At 38.1% G+C, this 21,485-nt stretch overlaps 1 protein-coding gene across 3 annotated transcripts in view; it reads left to right on the forward strand.

Annotated features, from left to right (window-relative positions):
* CDH6 (cadherin 6) overlaps window positions 1-16,254 on the forward strand; it is a 134,299-nt gene extending 118,045 nt beyond the window's left edge. For all 3 annotated transcript variants that reach the window (XM_059061033.2, XM_067030829.1, XM_067030830.1), the window contains 5 exons: window positions 3,923-4,059; window positions 6,597-6,718; window positions 7,778-7,895; window positions 8,029-8,280; window positions 13,107-16,254. In XM_059061033.2, the coding sequence (XP_058917016.1) occupies window positions 3,923-4,059; window positions 6,597-6,718; window positions 7,778-7,895; window positions 8,029-8,280; window positions 13,107-13,597 (1,120 nt within the window). In that variant the 3' untranslated portion in view covers window positions 13,598-16,254. The remainder of the gene's footprint in view (window positions 1-3,922; window positions 4,060-6,596; window positions 6,719-7,777; window positions 7,896-8,028; window positions 8,281-13,106) is intronic.
* The last annotated feature ends 5,231 nt before the right edge of the window (window positions 16,255-21,485 follow it).

Below are 21,485 nucleotides of genomic sequence, written 5' to 3' on the forward strand. Positions count from 1 at the left end.
ATAAATATATGCTATGTCAGGTGAAACTAAAGTGTAAGCAGTAAAATAAGACAGAGTATAGAAAACAAAGGGTATCTGGGGTACTGTTTTAGATAGTGTGGTCAGGCTTGGCCTTGTTGGAAATCGTCTGAGTAAAGACTTGAATGAAATGAAGGGATGAACCACACTGCTCTCTGGGAGAGGAACATGCCAACAAGAGGGGAAAGCAGGGGTAAGGTCTGATATCAGAGCTTGCTTGGCAGGTAGGAGTAGAGGCCTCCACAGCTGAGAGAGGGACGCAGGCGGGGAGTGGCACGGTATGAGGTGACAGGGAGGTTTGGTAGGTGGTGAGTGAAGCAGGGCCTACTGGGGTTTGTAGGCGCTGGTTACCACTGCATTTTATTCTGATTGAGGTAAGAAGCTGCTGGAGAGCTTTGGGTAGAAAAGTTAACTAATCCAAAACTACTCTCTAAGAGGATCACATTGGCTGCTGCGTGAAGAATATTATCGCAGATGAAAGAGTTTGAGGCTCTAAGGCAGTCGCTTTCCGAGCCCTTGAGTTCAACTTTTTTAGCCATTGAGTTCAAATGAAACCTCATGGCAAGTCCCACATCTAAGACTCAAAAATGCGTGGCTTATTTTCAGGGAATAATTTTAAAGCTTTGGGAAAACAGACTCTGTGGTCTTATCATCCTACTGGAATACCTGTAGACTCCTTAAATTGGAGGACGGGCAACCCCAAGCCTCCACATGAGAGCCCCGTGGGTCAAGTGTTCCTCCGTATACATTTAACATTATCAATAAGGAAAATGAATGACGGCCTCTGCTCCAACACAAATAATCTTAAGTACCTTCCCAACGTGCAGAGTTCGTTCTACTGCATAAGACAAAAATCTCAGCAGGTCAACAACAAGACCAATTGAAAAGTGCTAATGCTGGAAGTTTATAAATATGAGCTTCGGTTACCTCTTTGATCAGTCAACATGATTTTAATTGAAAGAGAATGTCTTCTGGGAATGTAGGCTTCATTTTTATGTCTGTTTTAATTTTTATACCAAATACCACTTTTACCCATTGCATTTATTTTGTGTTTTATTACAGGAAGTAGTTAGCTTGTCAGATTAGGTTGGCTGTCAGCTAATTTTAAAGTTTCTTCTGCCAGCCTTCCCTTGGTACATATGGATTTCATATATAGATATAGCTTTAAGGATAAAAATACACATAGATATATTGGTATATAGACGCATATTCCAGTGGGGTTTTTTATAGGATAAACTGATTCTTATATTCGGAAATTACAACCACACATAGTTTTTGGTTATGCAAGACATAAATATTGCACAAGTAAGTGCTAGACACAATGTTAGGTGCACAATTAATACTGGAGAATTCTTCCCCCAAACAATGATTTATCATTATGTAAGCACAAATCTTTAATTCTTTAATCACATAAAATAATTTTCTTGCAACAACTTCATATCACAAATGTCCTTTGATTTCCATGGAAGTCTTATAAAAAATGTCACTCTGAATACTTATTATGAAAAATTTGCGTGCAAACACATTTTCTTTTCCTGACCCACAAATCTCCCTTTAGGATACGTGAGAAGACAAATTATTGAATCACAGAATACAATAAAGTTCTAGGGAAAAAAATGAGGTACGTAGCAGAATGATCTGCTATAATCGTGATGAGATTGGTTACCCTTTTCCTTATCAGTTATTAATGTGACTGGACAGTAAATTTCTGGATATAAATAGAAATTACTTTGGAAAGAAAAACAACAAACAAATGAGGTCTTGTGTGCCTCAAATGAGATATCCTTCCTAAACAATGTAGACATTTTAGGTTTTCTATTAATTTTTAGATCCCCAATTAAGGAAAGAAAATAATACACAATTATGGTATTTCCTAAATAGTCCTCTCTCTTTAAAATCAAAAGCCGCCTTCAAGTAAAAATTCCTCACCCCTTACCCTTTATTTCAAGGCTCGATTGGAAAATACGATTACTTGTAAAACTTAAAACTATAGCAGGAAGAAAAGAGGCAAAGAGCAAGAAAAGATTACTGCTGTGTATAATTGTTAACTGCTTATAAATGCAATAAGCATCATGTCTTAAACTTGACATTTTTCATGGAGAAAAAAATATATTTGTAGAAAATTATTAAATTCCTTACAAAGGCTATGAATACCGAGATTTCCTTTTTGGTAATTATGCCCTTAAATATTTATCATTCTCAAAAATGAAGAAAGGTGATCAAGCAAGTTCAATGCAATTGGCTAAATTCTCAATAAATGTTGATTCATGACATAAATGGCAAAACAGTAGCTATTTCATCTGTTTCAACCCTTTTGATAATAAAACACTAGATTTATGTAAACTGAAACTAAAATTCCACCTTGACATATATGTATCCATTGTGAACTTCATTAATTCTCTTTAAAATCAAGTTTAAATAGCCTACAAAATGGAATATATATTTTTAGACACCTGCTAGATGACAAAAATAGATTTTATTAAGATAACATTGTTCATTATAATTCACTAGTAGTACTTTAAAACAAAATAATTAATTGAAATAGAATCTTGGAACATGGTACACTATTTGCAAGTTAGCAACAAGAGTTTTTTTTAAAAGGATTCATAATACTTCCACATGTGTATGACTAGGTAGGACACTTACTTAAAATATATTTCTACTGAGTTGACATTTTAAAGTCTCCTATCATGATGAACATTTTGAGAATTCAGCTGAAATAGGCAATTTTTTATTCATAATGGCCTTCTCATATCAACTTTCTTCTGAGTTTTCTCTTTAATGCTCCCCCCATAAAACAGGGTGTATACATATTTTCCCCTTACATATGACTATTCCAGACACTAGTAATAAATTTATAAAGAAGATAACATTTCTCAAAATCTACTAGTCTTTCATCAATTTCAGCATTGAAGACTTTGCCCTGTTTTGGTTTCTAAAGCACCTCTTGGCTTTCTTTGAATTCTCCAAACTCTCCGTTTTAAAGATTTATCAAATTCCTACTCTACTCTGGGCACTGTTCTAGGCCCTGTGGGTGTCCATTCTCCCGTTCCTCCTTTAAGCAATTCCATTCTTTGCATTTTCCCCTGTTCTCTTCCTAGAGTGTTGAATAGGAAATCTAGATTGTCAGTCTGGATGTTTATCTTGAGCTTCCTGAACTTGCCTCAGGCACCTCAGCCTCAACATAGCAAAACTGGAACTTATGATCTTCCCCAAATCCTGTTCTTTACTCCTATCATTTGTGACAGCACCGTCCAACCATTCTCCACAAATCAGCCAGCGATCTTTGTTAGGCATGAGTTGTTAGATGGTGACATTCCTCTGCTTAAAATCCATTGGAAGATCCACATCAAGTTCAAATAAACTCCAACTCCACTCCTCCCTACAGCCAGCCCTTCCTTCTACAGTCCCAACTGTGGATCTGTCCGCAAGCTCATCTGCTATTTCCCTCTCCAGATCCACTAACCTCAGCCACATTAACCATCTTTTGCTTTTTCAACATAACGATTTTTTAAATAAAATGGATAATAGAAAAGTAGCCAGTAACCCTACTTATGCACAGACACACACACACACACACATTAAAGTCCTAACCAAATGTCTAAAAACTTAAGTTAAAATGTAACAATTACTATATAAACTTGATCTAAATTACATTTTTTTAAAAATGAAACTTCAGTAATGATACTCAAAATCATGCAACTTGTCTAGTGGGTGTACTATTTAAGACCTCAATTGTAAAGAAATAATTTATCAGAATATTTTGCTTAATATTGAATACCGATATTCAAATACGTGCTACAGGTAGAAAAAAATTCATGTAACAGATTTTCTGGGAATAGTTTTAGGATGTGAGAATAGCAAATCAAAGAAAACCTTTCTAAATTCTGCTCTGCATTATCAGGTATTCTGTTGATCGTCACACAGATATGGACAGAATATTCAACATCGATTCTGGAAATGGTTCAATTTTTACATCGAAACTTCTTGACCGAGAAACATTGCTGTGGCACAACATTACAGTAATAGCAACAGAGATCAGTAAGTCCGCCCTTTTACCACTGTTGTCCCTGATTGACAGAGAGAGCATCTCCACAAGAGCTAGTGAAATGCGGCTGAAACTCGTCACCATGCATTGATGATCCCACTCGATACTTATTGAGGGAAAGAGCTCTGCAATGATTTGCACTAATGTTTCTTCTAGACACATGTTGGTTCATTCCTAAATGCAGAAGCAACTGTGGAAGTTCTGCGGTTTGGGAACAATAAAACAGGAATGCATCTGTCAACCTAGGTTGAATTGATACATGTTGGATTTGATTCCAAAAAGCTTATAAGTCAGAACATTACGGAAGCAGCTAAAAGAAATGGGCTCACAGACGTTGTGCATGTGTGGCCGGGAGGAGGGGGTGGAGATCAAGTATATTCTAAAATGTAGGCATTGTTTAGAAATCTTTTGGATAGTCATCCTTTAGCTTTCTGAAGAATGTCTATTTCAAAATTGTTACAGAATTAAGAGATATAAATTGTAACTTTTTTATGGTACACCAAAGTGACTAATACTAATCACCAATACTAATCAACACAATGTTTAGAATGAATTTTATGGCAGTCCCCATGAAAGTTAAGGCAGAGAAAAATAGGGCCAAAGGAATACTTCAGATAAAATGGTTATATACAGTGAAAACTGTATAATGTAAACACAATGTATAGACCTAAGTAGATGAAAGAATCTTTAAAATAGCATTTAAATGTTTGAAAATAGGCTTCTAAACTATAGCTCATTTTTCAGTTTTTGTTTTTGACTTTAAAAGTTCAAACATTTTTGGCTCAGTGGGGTATCTAGTGTGAAATACTCCATATCAAGTGGTATAATACAGTAATATTCTTTGTCAGCATAACTCATGAGATTGGAAGTGACTGAAAGATATTGAATAGAATAACAACCAACGTGGACAAAATGAAGCATTGCCTTCTGATAGTGATAAGAACTCCTCATTATAAATTTGTTAGGTAGGAATTTGATTTTCAGAATTTATGTGCACTAATGTGGATACGAATGACAGAGAATACTTAAAGCTTTAAAATTACAAAATTATTTCCCACTGAAAAGATCATTTTTTATAACATCATGAAATTTTATTTTTTACTGAAGTAGTCATCTCATGTGTATTTTAAACTTTGTACCTAAAAATTTCTGTTTTTAAGATTTAATGTTTCTATGATATCTTTGAAAGTACTAGTGATAAAAATCTTTTAAAACTTCATCTTCTGCAGCTCTAACTTGGGAAGAATAATGTGAGCAAAATTTTAGATGCAAAGGAACCTAAGAATCTTATTGTCCAAACTTCTTAACTACCTTTGATGCCAAGAGCCAAGAGCTTGTATTAAACCAGCTCTCTCCCACTCCAGGGCCATTGCACTTGCCATTTCCTCTGCCCCGAGAGCCAGAAATATTCACATGGCTTAATCCTTCTCTTCATTCATATCTCTATGCAAATGGCATCTCATCAGAGAAGGAAATCCTGGTCATCCCATACAAAGCAGCACCTCCATCTCTCTCAGTCCCTTTTGCCTTTTTAATTTCTCCATAGCATTTGCCATCTGGCACATTATATATTTATGTGTTTACAGTTTGCCTACCCCCATTAAGAACAATGCTCCAGGAAGCGGGATCTTTGTTATGTTCCCCATGTGTCCCAGCACCCCGAATAGTGGCTGCCACAAGTTAGATATTAGATGCTTATTAAATATTTATGAAGTGAACAAACAAATAGTCAGGAGTGAAGTGAGTGAAGAGACCTGAGGTAAGAGACTCCAGCTCCTGATTCTTAGAACAGGAATCTGCCTTCCATACTACCCAGGAGATTATCAGAGATGACAGCCAAAATACTTCATTTATCTCAGGTCTTCAAGCACTGATTCTGCTCTATCATTATCCTAGATGAACAGCCTAGGCTTTGGAGTCAGACCCAAGTTTGAGTCTAGGCTCCAGTCCTTACTATCTCTGTGAATATGGACAAGTTACCTAACTTCTCTGTGTCTCATCTATAATATGATGTGTTTCCTCATCTATATTATGGGAGCAATAATGATATTTATCTCAGAAGTTTATAAGGATTAAATAAAATATAACCAAGTGCTCAGCACAATGTCTAGCTCTCAAACTAAAAAACTAAGACCATTAACAATCATCATTGTCCCATCCTTTTTCCTTCTGCCCACATTTTCCCCATCTGCCTACTTCCTTGGCTTCCTTTAAAATATGCTTCTAAAATTCCTTTCATGGAGAGCTTTTCTTGATTTTGTGTTACTCTGGGGTTTGTTATACAGTTGCACTGTACCAATAGTAGTAGCTTTGTCTCCTAGATGTTTCCATCAGGTGTATCCAACTCCAGAAGTACCAAACAATCGAATTCTACTTTTTTTGTGACTATGATGATACATAATGCACTGTGGTACTCACAGGAGCCTTGGGGAATCTATGTATGAATGACAAAGCAGTGAGTAACCATCATCTAAAGGGGACTGGCCGTCAACATATAAATGCCTATTCCTTTCTTTTTGGCATTTTGCAGATAATCCAAAGCAAAGCAGCCGAGTACCACTGTATATTAAAGTTCTAGATGTCAATGACAACCCTCCAGAATTTGCTGAATTCTATGAAACCTTTGTCTGTGAAAAAGCAAAAGCAGATCAGGTGAGTTTCATAAGAAAGTAAATTAATTCACTCAGATTAATTTAGGTCTTCTAATAATTCAGATGATACACAGAGCTGAGGTCAAGTTTTGAATTATCTATGAAATAAATGCCAACAAAATTATTACTATAAATAAGAATCAGGATGAATGTTTAACTTGCGTAAGAGAACAAACAGTTTTTAAGAACAGGAAGTTCATCAGTCTCAAAGACTGAGGCTGATCCCAAATCAGTCTTAAGTTTTGATATAAAATAGATTAGTCACAGCTTTATTGGACAAATCTTTATTGGTGAGCAGATACTTTTAATTACCATATATGCTGGAAAGTAAAAGCTAGAACATATTTTACAATTGCCTATAATTCATAGTTTCACTTACTTACATTGCCCATCTGTACAAGTAGTACAAATTCATGAATGTTTTATTGTTTTACACATTTGTCCCCACCTGAAATCGGTCTTTTCTGCCAGTGATATAAAAACTATGTTACAGTTTGTCAAAATAGAAGTGCACTGTTAAAATGCATGTTAAAGTGAGAAGCTGAAGTTGTGTGTTTTATATTCAAACTAGCTTTTTTTGCAGGTTGATGGCTTGTGTGTATGCCAAGATTGCATTTCTAAGCAGGCTGTCCAAAGAGTGCCTCCATTTACTTAAGTTGCAATATTGTCATAGATCACTGTGATATTTTATAGCTTGGTATCACTCTAGGGCCATGTTTCTCAACCCAGGTGATGTTGTCCCCCAGGGGGCATTTGGCAATGTCTGGGGACATTTCTGATTGTCACAAGGAAGAGGGTACTGCTGGTTTGAAGGGAGGAGACCAGGCTTGCTGCTGAAAATGCTACAGTGCACAGGACAGCTCCACAACAAAGTATTGTCCCTGGCTCTATTTCCAGCCTGTTAGTTCTTTGCATACAGTGGATTCATTGTAAATTTTCTAGAGGCTATCACTATAAAAGTAAAATTAGAAGTCATTTGATCAAGCCATTTACTGCAAAACTGTAAGAAACACTTTTGAGTTAGCAAAACTTGATGGCAGCTTTATGGTTTCAATTTTAGTTGATTCAGACCCTACGAGCCATTGACAAGGATGACCCTTACAGCGGGCACCAATTCTCGTTCTCTTTGGCCCCAGAAGCAGCCAGTGGCTCAAACTTTACCATTCAAGACAACAAAGGTAAATGAGCCCAAGTTGCCTTGTCTGTCTGTATACCTATATCTGCATCTATTATCTGTCTACTCCCATCACAATTGATCCAATATATAACATGGTTTCCACTTCCATTCACCACTTTGCTTTCTGGTTCCAGACAACACAGCAGGAATCTTAACTCGGAAAAATGGCTATAATAGACACGAGATGAGCACCTATCTCCTGCCTGTGGTCATATCAGACAATGACTACCCAGTCCAAAGCAGCACTGGGACAGTGACTGTCCGGGTCTGTGCGTGTGACCACCAAGGGAACATGCAGTCCTGCCATGCGGAGGCCCTCGTCCACCCCACGGGACTGAGCACGGCGGCTTTGGTTGCCATCCTGCTGTGCATCGTGACCCTACTAGGTAAACTGCTTCTCCCTGCATCCTATCTCCCCATGCTGAGGGGCACACACTGTTACTGTGGCTCTCTAGATTTTTCCGCCTCCCCCATTAAGGCATATACAGCCCGATCTAGGTGAGTAGAGTTATGTGCTAAGAATTTTATGTTATTCACCCATGAACGAGTCTTTGCTTGAAAATGGCTTTGGAGAACGAACAGCTGTGAAACTTGCCCCTGCCTTTCCCTACCCAGGGAGTCATTCCACCAAAAGAATCTCTTTTCTATCAGACTGGGAATGAATCACAGGGGCATTTGAGGGCAATATAAATATGCCCTTTCCATTTCATTTGTTGTTTAATATTTAACCTGGCAAACGTTAAACTTTCAAAGAACAAAAGTCATTGGACATGGGGTATGTGATGAAGGCCATTTCTACAAAAGTAAAGTTTAAAGATCGATGGGAAAGTAGAAAGAGAAATGTGATGACTTTTTTTTTTCTCATACAGGAGAATAAATAGTGGTGAAATTTTCTTTAACTCAGAAAACTTACTTGGATCCACCCACTTAAATAACTACCTTCTTAGCATTGCCCTCTGATTGCCACATACACAATGTCTATTATTTCTCAGACTCTCAATAATAAATAACTTTTGTGACTAAGGAAATAAATCTTTGACCTAAAAGAAATGAATGAATAGTGAAAATCAAGATCTAACGGTGATTCAAAGGAAATTTTTACCCCCAACCAAGTAATTAAGTGCACAAGTTGAGCTCAAAATGCTCCAAAGTCCCTTGACAGTTGTGAACTAAGAAAACAAACGTTAGCTAATGCAGCCCTTCGAAAGAAAAAGTTAAGATCTGAGAAGCTTGCCTACACCATGGGGGGAAAACGTGAGCCAGAGTTAACCTGGATTTCACAGGAGAAAAACTCCTTTTTAAAAAATGACAATATAGTGACTTCGAAAAGAGGAAAGGAAAACCTCCATTTCTCCAAGAAGAGAAAGCCTAGGGATCCCTGTTCAAGAGTTTCACGTTCTAGATCAACTCTGCTAATTATAACAGAATCTTGAAACTTGGCTAAAGGACTGTGATTCTCTTTGTCAGCTAAGATTTGGGGGAAGTATTTTAAGATATGAGGGTAAATAAAAACTGACAGTATGCAAAGACAAATCAGTGTTCTAATGGTGTGAGTCTGTAAAAATTGTTTTCCAAGAGAAAGATACGAATATTCTTTTTGATTAAAAAAAAGAGTTTATTTTTAGAAGGGCTAGACTGGCATGCCGTACTCAGGTAGAATTCCATGGACTCGTGGTCTGTGGAGGAAGAGCCAGCCTTCATCTCATAGAAGGTCATGCTTCCCTTCCCTCAACATCTACCCACTTTGTCCTCCCCCTTAGTTTCCTTCTAACCAGTTCCCTATGTCCTCTCTTTTCATCTTTTCCCTCCAGTGACTTCACTGTCTCCTCATTAATTATAATTTGCCTCAGTGTTTCCCACATCTTGTCTAGTCTCTTTGGGATTCTGTACCTAATTAAAAAGGAGAAAAATGGGATCTCATCTTTACTAGGCTCACAGCATGGGCTAGACACTGGGCAAGATGCTTTACAAATGTCTTTCTCACTTAATCCTCAGAACCATCTAGTCTATACTTATCTGCATCTTACATATGAAAACTGAGGCCCCAGGGTGTGAAGCCAAGTTACACAGCTAACAGGTGGTAGAGCTAAGTTCCAAACACAGGTCTTTACTCTGCCGACCCCTGGTGCTTCCACACTGTACTCTATTTGCTCCATGAACTTATAGAATGCAGTGTAACTTTCAGGTTGAAAGAGAGCTCAAACTAAAAATGAGACCATTGAAGAAAGTGGCAGCAAACCTGAGAGTTGGTAAGAGAAGGAAAGCCATATTGATATAGGAGGAAATCTGCCGTCAAGAAAGTGGATCATGTGGCATCTGTTGTTTTTGTCAGTAAAGCAACAGTAAAAACAACTACTACATCTCGTGCTTCTTTGGTGCTTTCGAGTTGGCATAATAACTTTCCCACTGGGCACTGTGTTATTGCTTCTCTTTTACAGAGAAGGAAACTGACTTAGAAAGGTCTGATCGTTTAAGTGAACCTAGATCTGCTGATCTCAGATGCCTTGCTACCTTCCAGTTTTATGAGGGGATTTGAACACAGATTTGTCCAAGCACCCTGGCCCCAAATATCTCACTGCTGTCCTCTGGCCTCAAGGGGGTAGAGAAAAGGCAAGGGCTCAATTCCAGAGAAGACAGCATTTTACTTTCTCAGAGTGTTTTTGTTCCACGTGCTTAGAACTCACATTTTTGGTTTATAAAAGTTAGCTTTGAAAAAGATCTTCCTTTTAGACAGTCACACCCTCGAGAAATTCTGTTCAGATGTGCATTGGGCCAGTAAGAAAAGATATAGGCAGTTGTAACAGTAGGAGAAGTAGGCAGTGCACAAATGCCTTTAAATTACTGAATGCGCCCTCTGTCTTCTAGACAATTGCACTTTCAGGTGTGCACAGGAGTAAAAGACAAGATATAGGCAACTTAAGCTGGGGAAAAATCAGGAAGTGATACATGCCTGCTATCTTGCCTTAAGTGTTGGAATGCACCTGTGTCCATCAATTTATTTCTTTGAGCGACAGTTAGCTTGATTCTATTCTCTATCCCAAAGGCTGTCCTTACTTACAACCCTCTGTTTTGCAAATCCGCGTCACACTGGAAACCAGCATAAAAGGTAGATTAAGAGCATCCCTCCACCCAAAGCCATGCAATTTTCCACCCACCTGGACCCCCAGGTAAAGTGAACGTGTACAAAGCATCCACAGCCCCACTTGACATGGCCCTTCCTACTCCTTTCCTCTCCCCAGCACCTCACATGCTCCAGGCACACTCCCACTCTGTGGCCTTCCTCCTAGCTCTGTCCTCTTCTCCAGATAGTTCCTTGGATAACTCCTCATCTCTTTGCTCAAATGTTACTTCGCCAATGATGCAGTCTCCCCCCCAAAAAATATATACAGCCCCTCGAACGTACACAGAAGTCCTTCCCATCCTCCTTACTCTGCACTACTTTTTCTTGTTTCCATTGCACTTATCACCTTATAATAATTTCCTTATTTATTACATACATTGTTTTTTTCTGTCTCTATCCACCACCACCCCCACCACCACTCCTGCCTCCCTTTTTCAGACAGGCTCTTGATCTTTTTTTTTCATTGATAATGCTTAGAACTATACCTGGCACAGAGTTGGCACTAAATAAATATTTATTGAATGAACAAATAAATAAATACCCTGAATGAAAGGGATAAATGAGGCATCAGGATACTCTCTGGCAGCAAAAGAGAATGTGTACCGTTACACAACCGCATGCTTGAAAACAGCAAAATTGCATATCCTTTAGAAATAGTCTACAATCCAAACATGTTTCAAAGCAGGGTAATTAAGAGTACAGGCTTTTTAGTCTGACTGACCTGGATTTCAATTGTTTGTACACGTGACATCTCTAAACCTCAATTTCCACTTACGTAAAATGGAGTTATGATGGTACCTACTTTGTAAGACTACTATGATAATTAAATTCGATTTGGTATGTAAAGCACTTAGCACAGTGCTTGGCACATAGAACTATCTCGATAGATCACCAATTATTAATACTATTAACATCTGAAATGTTAACTATATAGACACCTGGGTGTGCCTATATCCATTAACATAGAGATAGATATACACATCCACCAAAAGCCATTATTCTGTAATTCTTATTGTGATAATTCAGTTTGCATGGCTCATAAAAACTGGACCATGTTATGGATGAGAGAGTAAAGAGATGTTACTGGTACTAATCTCCCATGGACAACGCCAGGTTAACAATGCATTTTCTGCCCTGGATGGCTGTTTTCTCTCTAAGCTGTCAGTACGTTTTCACTTTCCCATCCATGTGTTCATGCGTAGATGTGTCTCTTTACAGGTAGCCAGCTGTGTTCTACCCAACCAGCTATGAAGAAACATCAGGAGCTATTTAAACACAGTTCTTGCTCTGCCTCTAATCCGAATTAGGAAAAATCAAAAGAACGAACATTCTGGTCAACAAACTTACAGAACATGAAACTCTGATTTTTTTAAGTTCCCACTTAAATGTGTTTATTTTGTTTAGCCTAAACACAGATAATCTGGCAGGTGCACTATTACCTGCCCCCTTCAAACTGGCTGATCTTGAAGTCCAAAATGGCTTTCTGCATTGTATCTGGGTCTCTGCAGGTATGACCTGTACTTATATGTAAGAAAGGTATCCACACATCCAGATCTCTACTTTGGGTTTTAAACTAATTTTATACTTTTCTCGGGAAAAAAAAAGAAGGCATCAGTGCAAAAGTTATTTTAGAAATGGAGTTATGCAAACCCTTCAACACATCCCCGAAGGTGCCAGCCTTATAAACAGTTTCAGAGCATTTCAGGTGTTCAGCATAATTTTCACTCTTATTGCAGTACTCTCACTGTGTTTGAGCTCTTTTTTATTATTATTATTTTTTTCCTTACCTTGAAACTAGTCTGCCTTTTCAAAGCAAGAAGGAACTACTGACAAAACATGAAGGTGTTTGATCCTCTACTTAAATCCTCTACTTAACTTTCTTTCAAATAGTTACTCGATTTGGGGGGTGGGAGAGGGTGCTGGTTTGATCATGCGTGGAGGCACCTGCAACCTTCAGGAAGCAAAAGTCGAGTCTTGAGTAGCTTCCTCGAAAACTTTGAAAACTTCACTTTGGAGCCGTGTTTCTTCCTGACGTTAATTGGTCTGCAAATTAACTTTCCCTTCCCTCGCTGTTTTTGTTTCTGCTTCCAGTGACAGTGGTGTTGTTTGCAGCTCTCAGGCGACAGCGGAAAAAAGAACCTTTGATCATTTCCAAAGAGGACATCAGAGACAACATTGTCAGTTACAACGACGAAGGTGGGGGAGAGGAGGACACCCAGGCCTTTGATATCGGCACCCTAAGGAATCCCGAAGCCATAGAGGACAGCAAATTACGCAGGGACATTGCGCCCGAAGCCCTTTTTCTACCCCGACGGACTCCAGCAGCTTGTGATAACACCGACGTCCGAGATTTCATTAGCCAAAGGTTAAAGGAAAATGACACGGACCCCACTGCCCCGCCCTACGACTCCTTGGCCACTTTCGCCTACGAGGGTACTGGCTCGGTGGCCGATTCCCTGAGTTCGCTGGAGTCGGTGACCACGGATGGAGACCAGGACTACAATTACCTTAGTGACTGGGGGCCTCGGTTCAAAAAGCTCGCAGATATGTACGGAGGGGTGGACAGTGACAAGGACTCCTAATATGTTGCCTTTTTTCCTTTTCCAGTACGACACTGAAACATGTGAAGTGGCTATTTCTTTCTATTTATCCACCGTTCCGTGAAGGGTTCTCTGTTCTACCCGTTCCAAAAGTCAATGGCTGCGGTCTGTGCGGATCCAATGCTAGAGACCTTTTTTTCTAGTACACTTTTATGAGCTTCTGAGAGGCAAATGTTTATTTTTTAGTGCATCCAGTTAAACATGTCAGCCCAACAGGCACCGCGCTGGAGGAGAGGATGGGGAGTAATCTTTTCCCCTGTTCTCTTAGTGCAGGTTTGGAACATGCTCAGTTTCACTGGCCTGGTCTCTTACTACATTGCATTGACTCAAGGTCAGCTTGACGGCTCTGTACATTTCACATGCTAATGGGATAAGGGATTATACTTTATAAAAATACAGTTTTAGTTAAAGAAATGAAGGAGGAACCACTGTTCCTGGTGGATCAGCTCACAAGGAGGTGATGAACTACATATGGGTGTGTATTTCTGTCACAAAGAATTTAAAATGATATTTGCCAGTCCTGTTTAACCGTCATGATCTTTTTCTGGCACCAATGACTATTCAAAACATCAGATCCACCACTGTTTTGAGATGCGCCTTCTTCTTTAGGAGATGATGCCAATTAAACGGTAACATTCAAAGATAACAACAACAAAAAATCTTAATAAGACCTCACTCCTTGCCACTGACTCATAATTTGTTATATATTAGACATACAAAAGTTTGCCCTTGCACCATATAAAGGGAATAGCTAATAAATGTTAACAAAGGAAATATTTAGCATATTTTCAAGTTTGGGCCACCAAATGTATCATGGATCACTTGAAATGATTTCAGCCATCAGTAGGCTAGTTACAAATAAGTCTAAATTGTTTTAAAAGTTCTTGAAGGAACTTTTCTGAGACAAAGTTTAACTCCTTGTCTGTAATTGTCAGTATTATTCTAATATACTTGAAAGTAGCAGTGTGAAGTCCAATAATTCTTATTCTTTAGATACTTCTTATACAGTTAAGTTGCATTAGTGAAGGTAGATTAAATAAAACTCAGATCCCTCTCTCAGAGTCTAATGGGGAGGTAAGAGCCAGTCACACTTGAACTTGACACCCTGTCCTTCACGTCCGGAAATGTCCATATATTTCTATAACATGATACATATAGATGAACACTGAAATCATGGTGAAAACCTACATATGACATGTTTGGAAGACGCTTACAAAGGGAAAACTTGGATTCCCTTCAACAAGGGTGTTTAAGATTGTAATTAAAATGATAGCTGACTTTCAAAAGCATTAAAATTTTTTCATTGTTTTTAACTTTGTCTCCATGGCAATCCTGCCATCCTTGTCTTTGAACTAATGATAAAGTAATGGTCTCAAACTGCAACAGAAAAGTCATGTACAATCCATTGAATCCATTATTTCTCTAATTATGCAATTAGCATCATAGTTTTCATCCAGAGGACCCAACTGAACTGAACTAATCCTTCTGGCAGGTTCAAATCATTTATTTCATACGCTGTTCTAATGATTTTTGTCATTAGACTCTTATATTGTGCAGTCATCAGAAATTTCCAAAGTACTGTAATGAAACATCCTTGTTTTGAAAACTTTGAAAGAAACAGGCTCTGTATGTATATAAAATGTATTTAAGAATATGCTGACTTCAATTATTAGTCTTAGGGATTTATTTTCAATTAATGTTAATTTTCTACAGATAATCTTAGTGCCATATCCATTTGGGGATAATGTCCTATCAGCACATACTTTCTATTTGGAAACACACTGTTGTTTAGTAGTTAAGTTCTAAATAGGTTTATTACCCAGGAAGTAAAGACAGCACCTTTAAAATAAGAGGAATATAGTCTTTTGGGTTACCCAATGAGAGTGAAAATTTTTTACAACCATATTATTCCTTGTGTTTCTTTAATGGACGGACTTGCCTGTATACTAACAAGTATTTCATGGTTGGGCTGTTTCCTGCTTACAAGGTTATGTTTTCTAGTTCTTCACACACACACAGACATACACACACACAGGACCGCAGACAAAATACTACAGGAGGGCTTCACTGTAATGAATCGATATATATCATAGTCACAGGTAAGTGTCGAAAAAAAGATAGCTTAGTAAAGTTAATTAATAAAAACTAGTTATTTATAGCAATAGAACAGCACCTTAATCACACAACTTACTGTAAAATTTAAGAGCTCTCTATCCTTATATTTCATGTCCTATAATAAAGTATATCAAGAAAGATAGTCCTGTAAAAAGAAAGGTGTCATCAGAAGTCTTCCTTTTGAAATTCTGGCATTAATTGGAATGTGTGTGGCTTGACGCCAGCAACTTCCATGTTTAAGGGTAAGGTTTACGCTCTCCTCCTAAGTGAAAGTAAGAAGTTCTGTAGTGGAATTTCTGAGATGTAATTGGAAGTTGTCTTATTCCACCCTGAAGATGGGACAGTTATACCAAGAGCAGGTTAATATGACTAAGTAAATAACTGTTAAATCTCTTACCACAAAAGCTGATGATGAAGTGAATCTCTAAGAAATTGGATAGATTGGAGCTGAATACTTTGCACTAGGGTCCTATAAATGTCAAGACTGAGTAATATTTTCCTAAAATTAAAGCTGCCTGATGTGGAAACAATAAGAGCCATAGTTCCATCATTCTGTGCTGGTCTCACTTCCTTCCACCAAGACATCAGGTCAAGAACCTGGGTTGACATGAATGATTACTGGAGAAAACATTAGTTTTCAGCTCAGTTTTCACATTGTCTCTGTCCTGATATTAGATGTTTGTGGTGAGAAAGAAGGAAATTGAGAAGAGGTAAAGTTGTTTTAATATTTGCTTTAATCACTGAGAAACTAAAATTCATTAAATATAGGGAGATTGCCTTTGTGGGTTGTTTCAAGGACTTTGAGGCCCTTCTCACTTTTTTTTTTTTTTTTGCCCTCTATTCAAAGGGGAAAGTTTCTTCATCACTGAGTTGTTCCCTAGAATAAGCTGAAATTGTTAAAACATTAAGCTATTGTGCATAAGTCTAAAGCCCTTCACTTCATGGCACTTTCTTCTGAAAGGCCTGGAAAACATTCATTCCCAAATAAAAAACTAAGTCAAATGAGGGAGAATCAAAAATGGTTTCATAGAGCCATAAGAGAGGGGACCTGGGCCCAGAAAATAAATGTTTTTGTAAGAGCTTTCTTAGCTTTACAGTTTAGGTGCATATAGGGAGGTTTGGATACAAATCAACTCCATTTTCAGATGGAATAACACCTGGTGTTATATTCTTACTCAGTATAAAAATTTTGGTTTAGTGTTCATTTTCAGCTCCCGAAAAGTTATACAAAAAGTTCTTATAAGTTGAATCTCTATCTTAGAAGCATCCAAATTTTATGGATCCAAATTAACTTCAGAATGTTTTCATTAGTTTCATTTTTAGGTAATTTTTAAATTTAAACATTTAAGTAATACATACATTTGAGGTGTTCTGATTTGCTGAGCAATACCTTATACCAAATGCTTTGTCTTGAAATGGGTATTTCATTGGAGATAATCATGTATAAACTACGAATTGGGCATTCCTCAATTCTATATACTTGAGGACCGTTAAAAAAGTATGCAGTTGAAAGGAAAGAAGAAACTTGATTCCTGGGCAGAACTAAATATTTAAAGCAGGTACAGCTAAATTCATTTTCCCCAGGGACCAAACGAACCACCAAATAAATTATTTTTTCATAGTCACTAGTGTTGAAGTGGTGTAATTACTTTGGAAGAACACTAAAAAGTCACGATCGCCACTATTTTGAAAGGTATCCTCTGAAAAGGATCATTTTAGTGTAATTTTATTCTTTTTTTTACCTAGATGAAATCTTTTTTGAATTTTGACAAGAGAGTAAAAATCCAAGCAGTCTACTATTACCACTACAACCCAGCCTCCTTTATCAGATTATAAGAGTGGAAAGATTAAGACTTCGTGTGTGCGTCTTCAGGAAAATGAACTATTTCCTGAGGTCTGACAGCAGCTTTCTCTTCTAAAGAATACAAAATTACAGTATCATCTCCTTAAAAGTTCAGTGATTCTTACGGTTGCAGCATTTTTAATCTCCCTTTGGCATCTCTATGGAATAATTTTCTAAAGGGATAATTCTCTACTAAAAAATATCGGACCCCGACCATATTTTCTGTGCAGAGCAATACATTGACTCGCACACTTGTTAAAAGTTAATAAAGAAATAGTTCATTTTTAAAGCCAGAAGTTTATGGTCTCCGCATTGTCAATTTAATTTAAGCATTGCTGAGACAATCTTTAATCTACTTCCCATTTGGTAATACCTTATTTATGATGCATTTTCATTTTTTAATTTGGCGGGAACGTTTTCCAGACAGAGCCAGCAGATGAAAGTGCTGAAAGGAGGTCAAGTGGAAACAAAGCCTATTACCCACTGTATTTCAGACAGGACCAGGCACTTAGCCGAAGAGCCACTGGGTTATTAGATTAATTTCAAAAGAGCTTTTACAAGTTGTTTAATTCCCTCTTTAAAAAAACGCATGGACCACAAACTCAAATTTCTCCTCAAATGGGGTTAATCTGACAAATGAGGCATGGACCTAGCATTGTGGAAAAAACATTCTACTATATAATGAGATCTTGGTCTTTCTTGCAAGACTATGCTATTTATTTAAATATGTCTAGACGCACCTGCTAGAAGCTTTTAGTTTTCTATGATCTATTTAGTGTTTATTAAGGAATCATATGTATAGAATTACTAGGCATTCAGGAGGAAGGCTGTGTAGCAAACGTAAAACTGATCTGCTCGGGAGAAACACAGGAGCGATTCAAAACCACTGTACTATTTTGTTTGTGATTATTTTCATTGCTTTGAAAGTAAACTGCATAAGAATCGGACTTAAAATAATTGCTATGGGCATCTTCAGTAGTACCAAGCTAAGGCAACTTGGCATTCTCCTACTGTGATATGTGATTTTTAAACCCCCAAATAAAAGCTTTTTGGTATTGATTGTTTTTAATTAAAAATACTCCCAAGTATAAATTGACGCTGATACCACCCTCGAAGATTTACTGACTGGAGTGCTCAGTTCATATGGTTTTTCTCGGTATCACTCGTGTCTTTGGCAACGAGAACACCTGATGGAAACAATCACTGCTCAGCTTTCATCCACATTTCTAGCTAGGGAGATTTTCATAACTTCACAGTTTACATGAGAAAGTTTTCTGTATTAGAAGAATGGGGTTGAGACAATTACCTTTTAGCTCAGTGTGGCCGGGCCTTTTGTTGTAGACAAATGGCAAATACACGCTCCTTGAAATGGCTTCTTTTATTTTCCTTTGTTTTCTTAGACGTAAAAATTTGAAAAGAATGCAATTTAAAAAGTGATTTCTCACAAAGAGTAAATATGCCTTTTGCAAATCAATTTTTGTAACGTTATTTATATATTACTTAATAAACTGTTTTTTTTCTAACTTGTTTTTTTTTCAGTTCTCTCAAACTGTTGTTTGTAATCAGAGATCTTTAAAATGTACATACTGATACACACTTTATCTTTCCAAATCTGCTGTTTTAACCTCTCAGAGAGGTAGCTAAAGCCAACTTGTTATACAATAATTAGCTTGAAACAACAGTTTCTCCCAACCAGCAAAATATATCATTGGCACAGCGCTGCAGACTTCTTACCACTGGGACATCAAGAATTCTAGTTATTTATGGAATCGCTGTATTAAGAAAGCTGTTTACCCTCATGGTAATTGCTTTAGATAAAAAAGGACAGTTCTATATTTTTGCCCATCCCAAATCTCCATCCTTTATTTCCCTCCCATAAAAGCAATTGTCTATGGATCTCTGATTTAAAAAAGAAAAAGGGTCAGTCCAAAGGGGAATAAGAATGAAATCCTTCCAGCATTCTGATACTATGAGTAAATAAAATGTTTTCAGCATATTCAGAGCTATAATATTTTACCCGCTTGCTCTTTTTTAAGCTGCCTCCTATTTGTACAGAGGCAGTTTCCCAATTTTTTAACTGGGAGAATTGAATGCATTGCTTTGCTACAGAGATTTTTATTTATTCATTCATTTGTTCAGTATACAGTAGGCACTCCACTGTGTGCTGTGGAATATTCAACAATAAGCCAGATATATTTTTCCCTTCTCTCCAGATGCCCGTCCGTGAGGAAGGGCTGCCATAAACTCATAACTAGAGCACCTACCAAAAGGAGACATGTGATGTTTTCAGAGATGTATATATGAGAATATTCAGAGGACTTCATAGGATGGAGAAACTCCTTCTGCCCAGGTAGAGGAGGGTGGGGGAGGTTTAGGAATTAGTGGGATTGAGACAAAGGGAGGTAGGAATTGAAAAGAATAGCAGGAAAAGGAGAGAAAAGAGAGGGATGTTTAAGCAATGCCATTGATCTCAGCTGAGGTTCCGTGAAGGGGACTAGGTTTGGAAAAGTCACATGTCACCAGAACATAGAGGATCACCAATGCCATAGCAGCTGGTTTTTCTTGTTGCTTCGTGTTTTCATTTTTTGCCATTTGGCTTAGAGTTAACTTGGTGGGAATCAGAAAACGATGGAAATGAATGATGCTACCAGAAATATACTTTTTGAAGGATAGGTACATTGTACACTAGTATGCACGGTGCACTAGAGCCAAGACCTTCCTACCCCGCTACCCCATCCCCAGCTCTGGGCCACCCCAAGGCAAGCATAGTCTGCAGGATCTAGGAAACTTCCCTGACCTAACAGTAACATAAGCAGGAAGTGCAATGTGCTTTCTCAAGGACCCAGTTCAGGAAGCAGATTCCTGCAAACATTCAGATGGACGAAGCCCTTTCCCATCGCCTTAATAAACCACCTCCCATAATGATATTTATTAGTAATTCACGCTAGCTGCTGCAGTAGACAAAATCCAAAATCTCTGTAAACTTTATGTCTCACCCTTGTGAATGTCCGGGTTGTTCTGGGCCTTTCTCCCTCCCGTAGCTATGCCATCCGCAGCTCGCTGCCTCCAAGGGCTAACGTGCCAGGGGAGAAGAGTGAGCTGGGTGACCATATGAGCTCTTCCTCAAGTCAGGGCCCACCCGTGGCTTATGCAACTTCTGCTCATATCCCATTGGCCAGAACGCAATCATATGGCCCCAGAGGCACTGGACAGAGGCTGGGAGATGCAGAAAGACGAGCAACATGTCAATCTGTCCAGCACACGTATATGTATCCGCCACATATAAGTTCAGTCTCTGTCAATCTTGCAATATCTTTCCCAATCCCCGCCCCTATTTCAGTCACCATAATAAGCCGTATCCCATAATAATCTTGAATGTGTTATCAGAAGAGCAGATAGAAAGTCATTTATAGGGAATTCCTTGGCGGTCCAGTGGTTAGGACTCGGCGCTTTCACTGCTGTGGCCTGGGTTCAATCCCTGATCGGGGAACAAATACCCTGCAAGCCATGAGGCGTAGCCAAAAAAAGTCATTTATAAGTTCAACCTCCAAGTTGAAAACCCTTGTGAGAGATGTTTGTCTACCATCCCTGGACTCTAACACCCATGGTGGGCATTGCTGATGAACTGACTCATGGATTTCTAGCCTTAGCATCTCTAACAGGAATGCCCCAGCAGCCGTCAACAATAGAACAATGTTGACCTATTTGCCATCCCAAACCTTAGAGATTAAGTTCTCTAGTAAAAGACTTGCTTTTTTTTTTTTTTTTTTCATTCTAAATGTTGTTGACTACTCGCCACTGACATTTGGGAAGAGCATTCTGGTCTTGAGGTTATCAAAAATTTGGAACAATTAAGGAAGCTAAAAGGCTCATCCTGCCATTATAATTAGCTCACATCTTTATTTCATAAAT

Source organism: Kogia breviceps, chromosome 4, assembly GCF_026419965.1.
Source record: "Kogia breviceps isolate mKogBre1 chromosome 4, mKogBre1 haplotype 1, whole genome shotgun sequence".
NCBI classification, from domain to species: domain Eukaryota; kingdom Metazoa; phylum Chordata; class Mammalia; order Artiodactyla; family Physeteridae; genus Kogia; species Kogia breviceps.